This window comes from Peromyscus maniculatus, chromosome 15 (genome assembly GCF_049852395.1).
Source record: "Peromyscus maniculatus bairdii isolate BWxNUB_F1_BW_parent chromosome 15, HU_Pman_BW_mat_3.1, whole genome shotgun sequence".
Taxonomy (NCBI): domain Eukaryota; kingdom Metazoa; phylum Chordata; class Mammalia; order Rodentia; family Cricetidae; genus Peromyscus; species Peromyscus maniculatus.
The window spans coordinates 79,720,797-79,733,467 of NC_134866.1; the positions used below are offsets into that span (position 1 = coordinate 79,720,797).

General features: G+C 37.7%; 1 protein-coding gene across 13 annotated transcripts in view; it reads left to right on the plus strand.

Annotated features, from left to right (window-relative positions):
• Positions 1 to 12,671, plus strand: part of Erbin (erbb2 interacting protein) — a 109,995-nt gene that overhangs the window by 62,920 nt on the left and 34,404 nt on the right. For all 13 annotated transcript variants that reach the window (XM_076552159.1, XM_076552158.1, XM_006982736.4 and 10 more), the window contains 7 exons: positions 816 to 890; positions 1,583 to 1,727; positions 4,204 to 4,276; positions 4,567 to 4,696; positions 5,209 to 5,324; positions 6,525 to 6,594; positions 12,531 to 12,630. In XM_076552159.1, the coding sequence (XP_076408274.1) occupies positions 816 to 890; positions 1,583 to 1,727; positions 4,204 to 4,276; positions 4,567 to 4,696; positions 5,209 to 5,324; positions 6,525 to 6,594; positions 12,531 to 12,630 (709 nt within the window). The remainder of the gene's footprint in view (positions 1 to 815; positions 891 to 1,582; positions 1,728 to 4,203; positions 4,277 to 4,566; positions 4,697 to 5,208; positions 5,325 to 6,524; positions 6,595 to 12,530; positions 12,631 to 12,671) is intronic.

A 12,671-nucleotide genomic window follows, 5' to 3' on the forward strand; every position in this document is an offset into this window, starting at 1 on the left:
ATCTGAATGCCTGCTTGCTGTGGGGGTGGCAGTGAATGTACCCTTGGCCACTGTGTACTTATTGATTGCCACGGCTCTTTGGACTGAGGGAAATAACTTCTAGGAAACATTCAAACTTTCAGTTCCAGTGGCCATTGCCCAAGAACAAGTTTATCTGAATACCAAGGTTCACAGCAACATAAGGGGGTTTAGTGAGGTTAGCTTTTCAGCATCATATATGATGTCCCATTACATAATTCTGGTTTTCTACTAGTTTACATAATAATATTTTCTTGTCATGTTCCTCTTCCGTCAAAGGACTGGTGTTTGGTTCCCAGCACCCCCATTGGACAGCTCATGGCTACCTGAGGCTGTAGCTCTGGGGAATCCGACTTCTAGCTTCCTGTATGCACATCTGTGCGCACACACACAGACACACACACACACACACACACACACACACACACACACACAGTAAATCATATATTGCCTTTTTTACTTTCAAGTTTTTTTGTAAGATTTTCTGAAGGGCTGTGTCTGTATTGATAATGAACAAGAATATTTTTATTATACACTTGAAAACAACGGGTCCTATTTTATTTATTTTTTATTAATTATATAAATATTTGACCCAATTGGGTAATCCAGAGATTTAACAAATCTAATATCATCTACTTTTGTGGAATCCCCATTGGTAACAGTACCACCCTGTGATACTTCTCTCTCCTCTCTCCTTTAGATTTTGGTTAAAGATTACCTTGGAAATTCCTGGACTTCTTTAGCCAGATACAGATAGTCATGTAATTAACTGAATTCTTCCTCTTCTGTCCAAACAGCCTGAAGTACTTGAACAACTAAGTGGATTGAAAGAGTTTTGGATGGATGGTAATAGACTGACTTTTATTCCAGGGGTATGTATATGAAAATTTCAGTGGCTCTTTATTTATTACTGTCTCTCCTTTTCAGAATTTGAAATGCACATTTAAAAGTTATTTTTAGTCATTTAAATAGTGAATTTTTACTTAATTTGTTATTAAATAGTTTGAAACAAATTATACTTTTTAAAAACCATGCACACATTCTTGATTGAAATCTGAAAACTCACATAACAAATTTTATTAAAAATAGTATTTTTACTACTGAAGAACGTATACATTCTGTTAGTACCAATCAGATTTCTACTAGATTCAGTCTTTCCAGAAATAGTTAAATTAAAATTGCTGCTTCATCAACTGAGAAACTGTATGCTTCCATATCTAACGAAGACGTGAGTACCACCATGCTATAGGAGGTGATGACTGTTTCCCCAAGACAGTTGTCGTGCTTCTTGACTATTACTAAATATGTCTGGTTGTTGACTAAAACTTGGTGTTATGCTTATTACCTAAATTTAAAAAAATTTTTTTGAGCGAGGCTCTAGTGGTGCAGGCCTTTAATCCCAGCACTCAGGACACAGAGCAGGCAGATCTCTAAATTCAAAGCCAGGCTGGTCTACAGAGCGAGTTCCAGAAAAGCCAGGGCTACCCAGAGAAACTCTGTCTTAAAAACAAACAAAACAAAATTACTTGATACAATAATGGTATTTTCTGTCTTTTACTTATAGTTTATTGGTAGTTTGAGACAGCTAACATATTTGGATGTTTCTAAAAATAATATTGAAATGGTTGAAGAAGGGATTTCAACATGTGAGAACCTCCAAGACTTCCTCTTATCCAGTAACTCCCTTCAGCAGCTGCCAGAGACTATTGGTCTGTATTGCTTTCAAACAATTTCTTTTTAATTATTAGAGACTTTTACTCAAGACTTTCCATAGAAACTCAAAATCTTACTAATGTTTTATTGTACTACCACATTCAAATATTACTTGAAGTTTTCCTGATGTGCCACATTGTACAGTTTACTACTTTACGGTTGTTACTATTTTTACTTATCCTAAGGAAATTATATTTTTATAACTTTAATAAATTCTCTACAAAAAAGTTAGCCTACTTATTTTTTTTTTATTCCCAGCCCTATTTGGAAACTATTTTCAGTTTCTTCACGATTGATAAGAAAACAGAATGATTTTTAAAAATTTTTGGCATATCTACAACTCTTGCTAAATTTGTTTTGAAGTTGCTTGTTTCATAAAGTATGAGCTGTTGTTGTTTGTTTTTACTCTTATGGGAGGGCCCACTACCTACCTCCCAAATAAATTCTCATTCATTCTCTCTCTCTCTCTCTCTCTCTCTCTCTCTCTCTCTCTCTCTCTCTCTCTCTCTCTCTCTCACACACACACACACACACACACACACACACACACACACACAGGCTTATTATTAATTATAAACGCCTAAGTATCCCAGCTACCTTTTGCCTCTGGGCTTTTCCCTTTTCTTACTTCTGTGAACTTAACTTTCACTCTCACTCCATGACTGGCTATGTGGCTGGCCCCTGATGTCCTCCTCCTTTCCTGGCTACTCTTTCCTCTCCCAGATTTCTTTTCTACTTATTCCCTCTGCCTGCCAGTCCCACCTGTCCTTTCACCTGCCTCGCTATTGGCCGTTCTTTATTAGACCATCAGGTGTTTGAGTCAGACAAAGTAACAGCTTCACAGAGTTAAACAAATGCAACATGACCAAGAGTAACAGATGTGGTGGTATTTTATTTATGCTGTAACAAATAAAGCTTGCCTAGGGATCAAAGGAAAAAGCCAGCCACTATATTAAACATAGACATCAGGCAGTGGTAGCACATGCCTTTAATCCTAGCATTCAGGAGGCAGAGATTCATCTGTATGTGAGTTCAAGGCCACACTGGGAACAAAGCCAGGCCTGGTGGCACATGCCTTTAATCCCAGCACTAGTTAACCATAGAGGTCTGGAGGTCTGGACAGACAGACAGGAAGTGATAGAGCTGAGTGGAAAGAGGAAGTGTTGTAGTTGGGCTGAGAGAGGAAGTAAGATGGTAGGGCACAGAAAGATGTGTAAAGCATGAGTACACAGGAAGTAGCTCTCTCTTGGGCTTAGGATTTCCTAGTGGTAAGAACTTGTGGCCGTGGCTTGTTCTATCCCTCTGATCTTTCAGCTTTCACCCCAATATCTGGCTCCAGGTTATTTATTTATTTATTTATTTATTTATTTATTTATTTATTTATTTAGATTTATTTATTTATTGTGTATACAGAAGAGGGTGCCAGATCTCATTACAGATGGTTGTGAGCCACCATGTGGGTGCTGTGAATTGAACTCAGGACCTCTAGAAGAGCAGTCGGTGCTCTTAACCTCTGAGCCATCTCTCCAGCCCCAGGTTTTTTATTAATAAGACCATTTAGCAATTCTTGTTACAAACACATACTTAAATCTGCAAGGTCATATAATAGAAAAACTTAAATTATTTTACATATTTCTCAGTTGAATTATACCAGTTTTAAAGGTAAGGTACATTTTAGGATTGTATTCTAATTTAATCAGTACTCTTAATATTTGAATTGAAATGTATTTATTTACATATACTGTTTTGTTATGTAGTGACAAACAGCCTTCACACTGCTTTTTTTTTATATATTTAACAAATTATAGTAAATTCTCTATGCCATGACATTGTTTTTAAGAACAAGGTTAGAGAAGTGAACAGTGGAGACAAAATGTCTGTCTTCTTGGGGAGCTTATATTTTATTTGGGGTTGGGTAGAAAGCCAGTTATTATTCTTCAGGCCAGTTAAACAGTGCACTGGAGGCTGGAGAGATAGAAAAGACTCGCCCGCCAAGTATAAGGACTGAGTTTGATTCCGAACACTAATGTTAAACGCCAGCCTTAGTGGTGTGTGCACTTTGCTCCCAGCCTTGAGGAGGCGGGTCCCAGGGGCTTCCGAGCTTGCCATCCTGACCTAGTAGATGAGCCCCAGGTCCTAGTATGAGACCTGCCTCAAAAACAAGGTTGGATCCTGGGGAAGGACACCCAAGGCTTACCTCAGGCCTTCACAAGCACACTCATCCACCTATACACGCACACACATTCAGGCGCACACACACACATAGACACACACATATACAAAGGTGTGGTGGGTGAAAATAGAAATGTTGGGTGAGTAAGAGTGGGTGACGTTAGGGTGTAGTTTCTCTTGTAGGTATGTTTATTGATAATGTTTTCTAATTCTTGTCAAATCTAATGTATTTCACATTGATTATTGATGGACTTGCTTTCTCATTTAAGCTGAAAATGATTTATTATTTCTTCTCAATAGGTTCATTGAAAAATGTCACAACTCTTAAAATAGATGAAAACCAGTTAATGTATCTACCAGACTCAATAGGAGGGTGAGTTGCGTGTGAATGTGTAGACAAGAAAAATGTTACTGTTAACTCAGCATGTATCTCAGCGTCATTTTACATATTTACATAAGGAACATTAAAGCAGAGTCCACAAACATTTAAAACAAATGATTTGTATATAATTTAGTTATTTTATAATAAAAATAGGCTCATTTATTGTTGATAAAATAGAGCTTTATTAAATTTCATTGTTTGGTAAAGTTCATGTTGATATGTTCTTAAATTTTGGTTATAGTATAGATTTTAAAAACCGTGTATTTCCCATATAATTATAGGTTAAGGTCAATAGAAGAACTGGATTGCAGTTTCAATGAAATTGAAGCTTTACCTTCATCGATTGGACAGCTTATAAACATAAGAACATTTGCTGCAGATCACAATTACTTACAACAGTTACCCCCAGAGGTACAGTATTTTGATTTATTTCAGATTTTGGTCTGCTTTGAAAACATACTCTTTAAGTATGTTGGTGTTTTATTTTCTTTCTAAAGTGGTTTATTAATTAATTTATGTATTATCTAAATAATAACAGCTATGCAACTTTGAAGATGTTCTTAAACACTTTGCTTTTTAAAGGAAAGGTAATAATTTAAAAAGAATAATTAAAGCTGGGTGGTGGTGGTACATGCCTTTCATCGCAGCACTTGGGAGGCAGAGGCAGGCATATCTCTGAGTTCAAGGCCAGCCTGGTGTACACAGCGAGTTCCAGTATAGCCAGAGCTACACATAAACCCTGTCTTAAATAAATAAATAGATAAATAAATAAATATAAATATATAAATATATAAAATAAAGTTACTACAAAAGTAGTATTTTGTAAATGTAAAGAATATTTTTCACAACTTTCAGATATATTGATATTCTTTTATTAACCTATAGACCAGATTTGTGATCTCCAGTTTGTTTTTCTCTTTCAGATTGGAAACTGGAAAAATATAACTGTGCTGTTTCTCCATTCTAATAAACTAGAGACACTTCCAGAAGAAATGGGTGATATGCAAAAACTAAAAGTCATTAATTTAAGTGATAATAGGTTTGTAATCTTCAGTTGGCTTATACAATACATTGAATGAAGTTAAAGTTTGATATAAAATGTGCTAGGCTAGCTGTTGTTTATTTCTCTTTATATATATTTAAATTTTTTAATTGAAAGATGAACAGACTATCTGATGTTACATTGTGATTGTCATGATTCATTTTGAGGAAACATAACTATACAACCTTTACTTTCTCATTATTATATAACCTTTTAATTCCTATAGTTCCAAATTCACCTTTGTACTGCTGCTGAACAAAGCAACTTTTAAATCTAATCTTTGCTTGTCTTTTTCTGGGTAGAGATTCACTCACAGAGCATGGGCCATAAGAGCCAAATTGCAGAGCAAGTTGATTGCCTTCTGGGATTGCTAGACTGGAGTAGTGATTACTGGCTGGAGGCTGTTTCAGCAGCAGTGTGGAATATCTTAGATTTGATTTTGTAGTACTTTATAAAGTATGAAGGCCGTCCCTTTGCAGTAGTACAGTAGGTGTTTCTCTGTTGTGTAGGAGAAATTTGGGGCTCTCATAGTTTGCAAAGTAGAGCTTTAAGTACAGTATTCTGAGTGACTTGTCAGTGTCCTAACAGCAGCATTTAATTTAAGAAGAACCTTTGCCTCTGTAGTAAACTTTGTTTATTCTCACAATTTCCCTTTCCAAATGAGACAATCACAATATGATAAGTAACATCAGATAAAGTTCTAGGAGTATAGAAGCTCCTCTTGGACAGGTAATGTGTCTGTCCTAGACTAAAGTACGTCTGGAGGGTTTTTGTACTGACGTTGGAGATTGCTTTTTGAGTCCACATTGTTGAAAATCCTCAGGAAATACAGCCTCCTTTCAGGCTGGTGCATATAATGTGTTTGAGGTTTACTTGCTGGATTACTCTTTTTCTTATCTGCTGAATTAAATCAGTTAAAAAATGTTTTTAAAACTCGCTGTTTTTGTCCTTCTCTTATGTAAAAGTTTGCATTTGGCTTTACTTTTTTTTGTCATCTTATCTGCATATACCAATATGTAGCATTGTTCAGATGACTTAAGTTTTCATTTGAATTATTTTTGTGGTACTAGGAGGTGGGAAGTTAGTTTCCATGCTAGCTTAGTGCTATACCATTGAGCTGCACTTCCAATGCAATCACTCGTCATTCGAAGTATTCTCATTTTTAAGTCTAATTTTTGTCTGTCTTTTTCCATTCAGGTTAAAGAATTTGCCTTTTAGCTTTACAAAGCTACAACAGTTGACTGCTATGTGGCTCTCAGATAATCAGGTGGGCATTCTGACCTAGTAAATTTGGCTGGAATTCCAATTGTGTTATATAATAATACTCCTTAATTTATATAGTGCCACTTAGGAGCAGTTATACCTTGGTTGACATGTAAAAATGTATTTTTTTATATATGAAGAAATATCAAATTTGGAAACAATTTTTTAACACAGATATAGATATATAAGTAATAAATTTTGTTGTATTTTTGCACGTTTCCAAACCCATAAAAATATAGCGAGATCAGGAAATGAGACCCAATCCCACCTAACTTCATATCATTACTTCCTACCATTGTTGCTTCTTTTTGAATGCACATGAAATCTATTCTCTCAGCAATTTTGAATGATACAGTGTTTCTGACTAAAATTACCATAATTTACAGTAGAGCTCTTGAGTTTATTCTTCTTATCAGTTTTGTGCACTTGAACCAGCATACCCCAATCCACTCCCAACCCAAGCCCCTGTTACCACCACACCATGTGATAATTATCTTTCTGTGTCTGGGTTATTTCAGTTATTCCAGATTCGCTAATGTTTCAGATCACAAGATATCCTTTTCTTTCCATTAAAGGCTGACGTATATTTTATTAGGTGTATGTGACACACTATCATTAGCCAGTCATTCACTGATGGACACTTAGGCTGATTTCTGCTTTCTTATTTACTTATGTCTTTTAAGTGTTTTGGTGCATGTATGTATGTGTTCCTGGTGCCTGGAGGTCAGAAGAGGGCATAGGATTCCCTAGGACTGGAGTTACAAGTGGTTGTAAGCTGCCATGTGGCATCTGGGAACGAAACCCAGGTCCTCTGTAAGAGCTATTAACCTCTGAATTGTCTTTCCAGCCACACTAGACTTGTTTTTTATCGTGACTATTGAGAATAATGTTACAGATTTGTAGTGATAGAAGTAAGCAAAAATCTGTAAAAGTAATGGAAAAAGGAAATAATACTTTGATGATTAATTTTGAGAAAGTCCTAAAGGTCATAGGTGGAGTGATGCTACTTGGCTCAGTTTTGTGTACAAATATTTTATTTTACTTGGGGTTTTGAGACAGGGTCTCACTAGGTAGCCTTGGCTAGACTGGAACTTGCTATGTAGACCAAGCTGGTGTCAAATTCATAGAAATCCTCCTGCCTCTGCCTCTCCCTCCTGAGTGCTGGGATTAAAGATGTGCACCATCACGCCATCACGCCTGGCCTGAGATATAACTGCCACTCCAGGTGTAAGCGAAGCCAGCACAGGAAGGAGATCTTGGTTATTGGGAAGAAAGTGGTCTAAAATTCAATGTTAGCATATAGTGGAAAAGGAGCCAATGACAGTGAATTGAAAGGTGAAGAAGTGAGCAGTTTTAGTAAGGTGAAAACGATAGATTTGGAGAGTGGGCTGCTGCACTTCCCTGGCTCTGCTGCTCACCTGATGATTCTGTAGTCTGCTTTCCAAGCCTGGCTCTTCTCTTGATGACTTACATAATGACGTTCCTCTCTTCTATTTCTGTAAACTGCCCTTCGCATTACTTTCTGTATCCTCATTATTCTTAACAATATCTTTAGCCTGGTACCTGTTCCTAGGTCATACATTTGGCCAGTATCTGTCCAACATTGACACTTCAATACCTCAGAATTGGCTCCCCCTAACAGCATACCATCCTCTGCCTCAAATGTTCCCTGGGATCCTTAACTCAGTGAGAAATGTTTTATGGAGTGACATACATAGGAGAAGAACCTTTAACTACTGATATCTCCACTCTGCCAGTCCAGTTCATCACCAAGTCCTCAGGAATGTTGAATATCTCATGTGTGTGTTTCATCATTTCATGCAGACCTGCCCTGTCCAGTACCGCACCCATAGTGTCATAGGCAGTTAACCCAAAGTCAGATGCCTTGTAATTAACTATATACTGGTTTTTGCCCTAGTATGAGCCTAAACATGTGAATTTTGCACTCAAAATTTTTATTTTGGATTTCATGCTAAAAATTAATTTTTTAAAATAAGGTTAAATTGAATGCATTATTGAAATAATTTTCATTTCTTTTGAGGCCCTCTTCCCATTTTTACTCCTGAGATAAAGTCTTCCTATGTAGCCCAGGCCAGCCTCAAACTCAAAAATCATCTTGTCTCAGTCTATAAAGTGCTAGGATTACGGGCATATGCTACCATGCTCAGCTTCAACCCACTTGCTAATACTAGGATTCAGACCCACAGCCTCCTGTATAGTAGCCAAGCACTCTATTATCTTTTTACTAGACAATTACAAATTGGACAGTTCTGACTCAGATTGTTGACATAACTTTGTACTTGGTCTCTGCCTCCTGTGTTACTGCTAAACAGTCTTATTAAATAAGAAACAGAGCCAAATATAGGGGTGAAAGCCTAGAGATGGAGCAGCAGCCAAGAGCCAAGACCACCTTATCTTACCACTCGCTGCCATCCTTTCCCCTGAGAGTGAGAGAGAGAGCTTCTTCCTGTGTCCTGTCTTTTTATTGCCTTTTGTTCTGCCTTCTCATTGGCTCTAAGCCCAGCCACATCACTTCCTCATCACTGCCTGTCTATACAGACCTCCAGGTCTCTATGTTTGGTACTGGGATTAAAGGCATGTGTCCTTAAAAGCATAGAGACTTTGCCTGCCATGTGATTAAGGGCGTGTGCTACCACCACCTGACTTTTGTTTATGGCTGGCTATGACCTCTGATCTCCAGGCAAACTTTTAATTTATTAACATACAAATAAAATATCACCACATTATTCCCTGCTCCTGCTGGCTCTCTGTCACCCTCATACTGTGCCTCACATCATGATATCTCTCTCTCTCTCTCTCTCTCTCTCTCTCTCTCTCTCTCTCTCTCTCTCTCTCTCTCTCTCTCTTTTTTTTTTTTTTCTTTTCTCCGAGACAGGGTTTCTCTGTGTAGATTTGCACCTTTCCTGGAACTCACTCTGTAGCTCAGGCTGGCCTCGAACTCACAGAGATCCGCCTGCCTCTGCCTCCTGAGTGCTGGGATTAAAGGTGTGCACCACAACCGCCCGGCGATTTCTCGATCTTAAACTTACACTAACCTTGAAATAATGCTGATGGGTTTTCTGCATGTCATTGGCCTCAAGGTCTCATTCATACCTCGTTACCTCTTACACATTCATTCTTCCTACCAAGTGAGTTCTCGTTGAGTACAGCCTTTGCCCTACCAGCCTGTTCTTTTCCTCTCCTCATCTCTCACCTCTCAGAACTGTTGTCCTGTTTGTCTGAGACAGTAGTGCTCTACCCCTTGTTACCTTGTGATTGTGTCTGTTGTCATAGCCAGTCTTGTTAAGCGCTTCATCAGAAGTCAGTGTAGATACCTGTAATTCGTTATTAGTATTTGACGAGGAAGTGATTTAAGTTTCAGAGGAAGAGCACTGGCAGGTGACATCCTGATTCTTACAGCAAGAGAACTGAATGAGTATCTGAAAATTAAATGGGATTCTAGATCAGTAGTTAGGCATTCAAGGTATGGGAAAAGCTTGATAAACTAATTCTTTTCTCCATCTGTGTGCTCCATAAGTAGTAGCAATGGTTATAAATTTTATGAAGTATAATTCATATACCATTCAATTCACCCATTTTAAAATACATTGATTTTGACATATGTAGTCGGTTGTTTAAAGGAGACTATCAGAGTACTTTCAGGGAAATTGGTTTTTAAAAATGTCCTAGATAATTTTGATATTGCCATTTTTTTTTAATTAAGAATTTTTTTATTTATTCCACATACCAACCACAGACCCCTCCCTCTCCATCTCTCCTCCCGCTTTCCCCCCTTCAGCCTGCCCCCAATCCCCTCCTCCAAAAAGGTAAGGCCTCCCATGGGGAGTCAGCAAAGCCCAGCACATTCAGTTGAGGCAGGTCCAAGCCCCTCCCCCTGCATCAAGGCTGTGCAAGGTGTCCCACCATAGGCAATGGGCTCCAAAAAGCCAGTTCATGCACCAGGGATAGATCCTATTCCCACTATCAGGGGCCCCTCAAACAAATCAAGTTACACAATTGTCTCGCCCATGCAGAGGGCCCAGTCCAGTCCCATGCAGGCTCCACAGCTGTCAGTCCATAGTTCATGAGTTCCACTGGCTTGGTTCAGTTGTATCTGTAAGTTTCCCCATCTTGATATTGCCATTTAAAGGGGGCTGCTTCTTCACATACTAAGAAACTAGTGGGTCAAAAGTGTATCTATGTTATTTATCTGTTGAATTACCTATGACTGTGGAAATATTTTATGGAAGAGAGGTGGGTGTGCAGATTGAATATCCCTTATCTGATATGCCTGGGATAAGATATTTTGGAGATTTTTGGATTTTATTTTTGCTGTTGTTGTTTTGGTTTTTTGAGACAGGGTTTCTCTGTGTAGCCCTGGCTGTCCTGGAACTTGCTCTTTAGACCAGCCTGGCCTCAGACTCACAGAGATCCACCTGCCTCTACCTCCCAAATTTTTCTTTTAATATTCACAATTTAATAATGAAATAATAATCAAAATCTAAATATAAACTTTATTAATGTTTCATATATTTCTTAACATATCCTGAAAATAATTTCATGTAGCATTTAAAAATTAATTTTTTGTATTTTTAGCATTAACTTTCTCTTGAGGTCAAATGTGTCTTGTTCTCCTTGTGACAGTCATGTCAATGCTCAGTGTTTTCAGATTTTGGAATATTTTGGAACTTTTGGTTTTTCGAGACAGGATTTCTCTGTGTAGCTTTGCACCTTTCCTGGAACTCACTCTGTAGCCCAGGCTGGCCTTGAACTCACAGAGATCTACCTGGCTCTGCCTCCCAAGTGCTGGGATTAAAGGCATGCGCCACCACCACCCGGCTATTTTGGAACTTTTAATTAGCTGTGCTCCACCTGGAGTTGAGGGGCTTGGTGGATAATAAGAAGATTGAATTAGAACCCGGGATGATGTGCAGGAGGGGCAGTTTATATTTGAAGATAGACCAGGGTGGGCTCTCAGAGCATTGTAAATACTGTCATCTGGGTCCTTACTCTGGAAAACAGTGTGAAGAAAGACTCAGCCTGTAGCTGAGATTTTAGGAAAGAGTATCAATCTATTCTATTATTTGAGGAAGTCAAGTAAAATGGTCAGAATATTTGAGAATATAGGACAGTTTAGTTTTTAACCAGGGGAAGGTCACAAAATTTTAAATATTTGGGAGTAAGATTTCAGGATGGAATTCAGTTTTCCCAAGAGTTTGTCCAAAGAATGAACTGAAAGGTAATATACAAGAGAAGACCAGGCCCCTACCTACCTGGAGTCATTTAGGACTCTTAGTGATAGAATTTTAGGTGAGGATATTGATAGTAAGAGTTAGTTGTATTAGGAGGGAGTTTGATTATGATGTGGTAACCATTAGAACAAAGATACTAAGAAAAGAAGGCAGTCTAAAATACCTGGGGGCTCCCGCAAGTGTCTTGTTGGTGCCATTGATGGAGATAGGAGAGAAGCGGTTTTCAACTTACTAATTACTTTTAAGCACTATTTATCTAGCAACTAACTGGAATAAATGTTTAGATAGCTAGTTAAAACCTTCTAAATGTTTTTTCCCTTAAAAGCATTTTTGCAAAAGGAAATACTAGAATCAGCAAAATAATATAAAATAGGAAAAGGTTTTATAACATTATTAGTAAAATCACTGTGTAGTAAATAATTCATAGATATTCTTGGCACATTGAAACATTTTATAATCATTGCGGTGGTAATTATATTGAATTTGCATTTTATTAAAATTTAAATTTCTTTTTTTAGATTTCTTTGTGGTTTCAAATGAATGTTCAAAGTGCTATTTTGTATATATCCAAATTCGTTTTTGTAACCTGCACCTTGATGCTTTTTAAATTGGTGGGTGGTTATTCGTAGGGATCGTTAGATATATATTTCCTTTAGGTTTATTGAAAATTAACCATTTTTTTCCCTAGTCCAAACCTCTGATACCTCTTCAAAAAGAAACTGATTCAGAGGCTCAGAAAACGGTGCTTACTAACTACATGTTCCCTCAGCAACCAAGGACTGAAGATGGTAGGTATTGAAGACTTCCTCCTCCCCTCCCCCTTAATCAA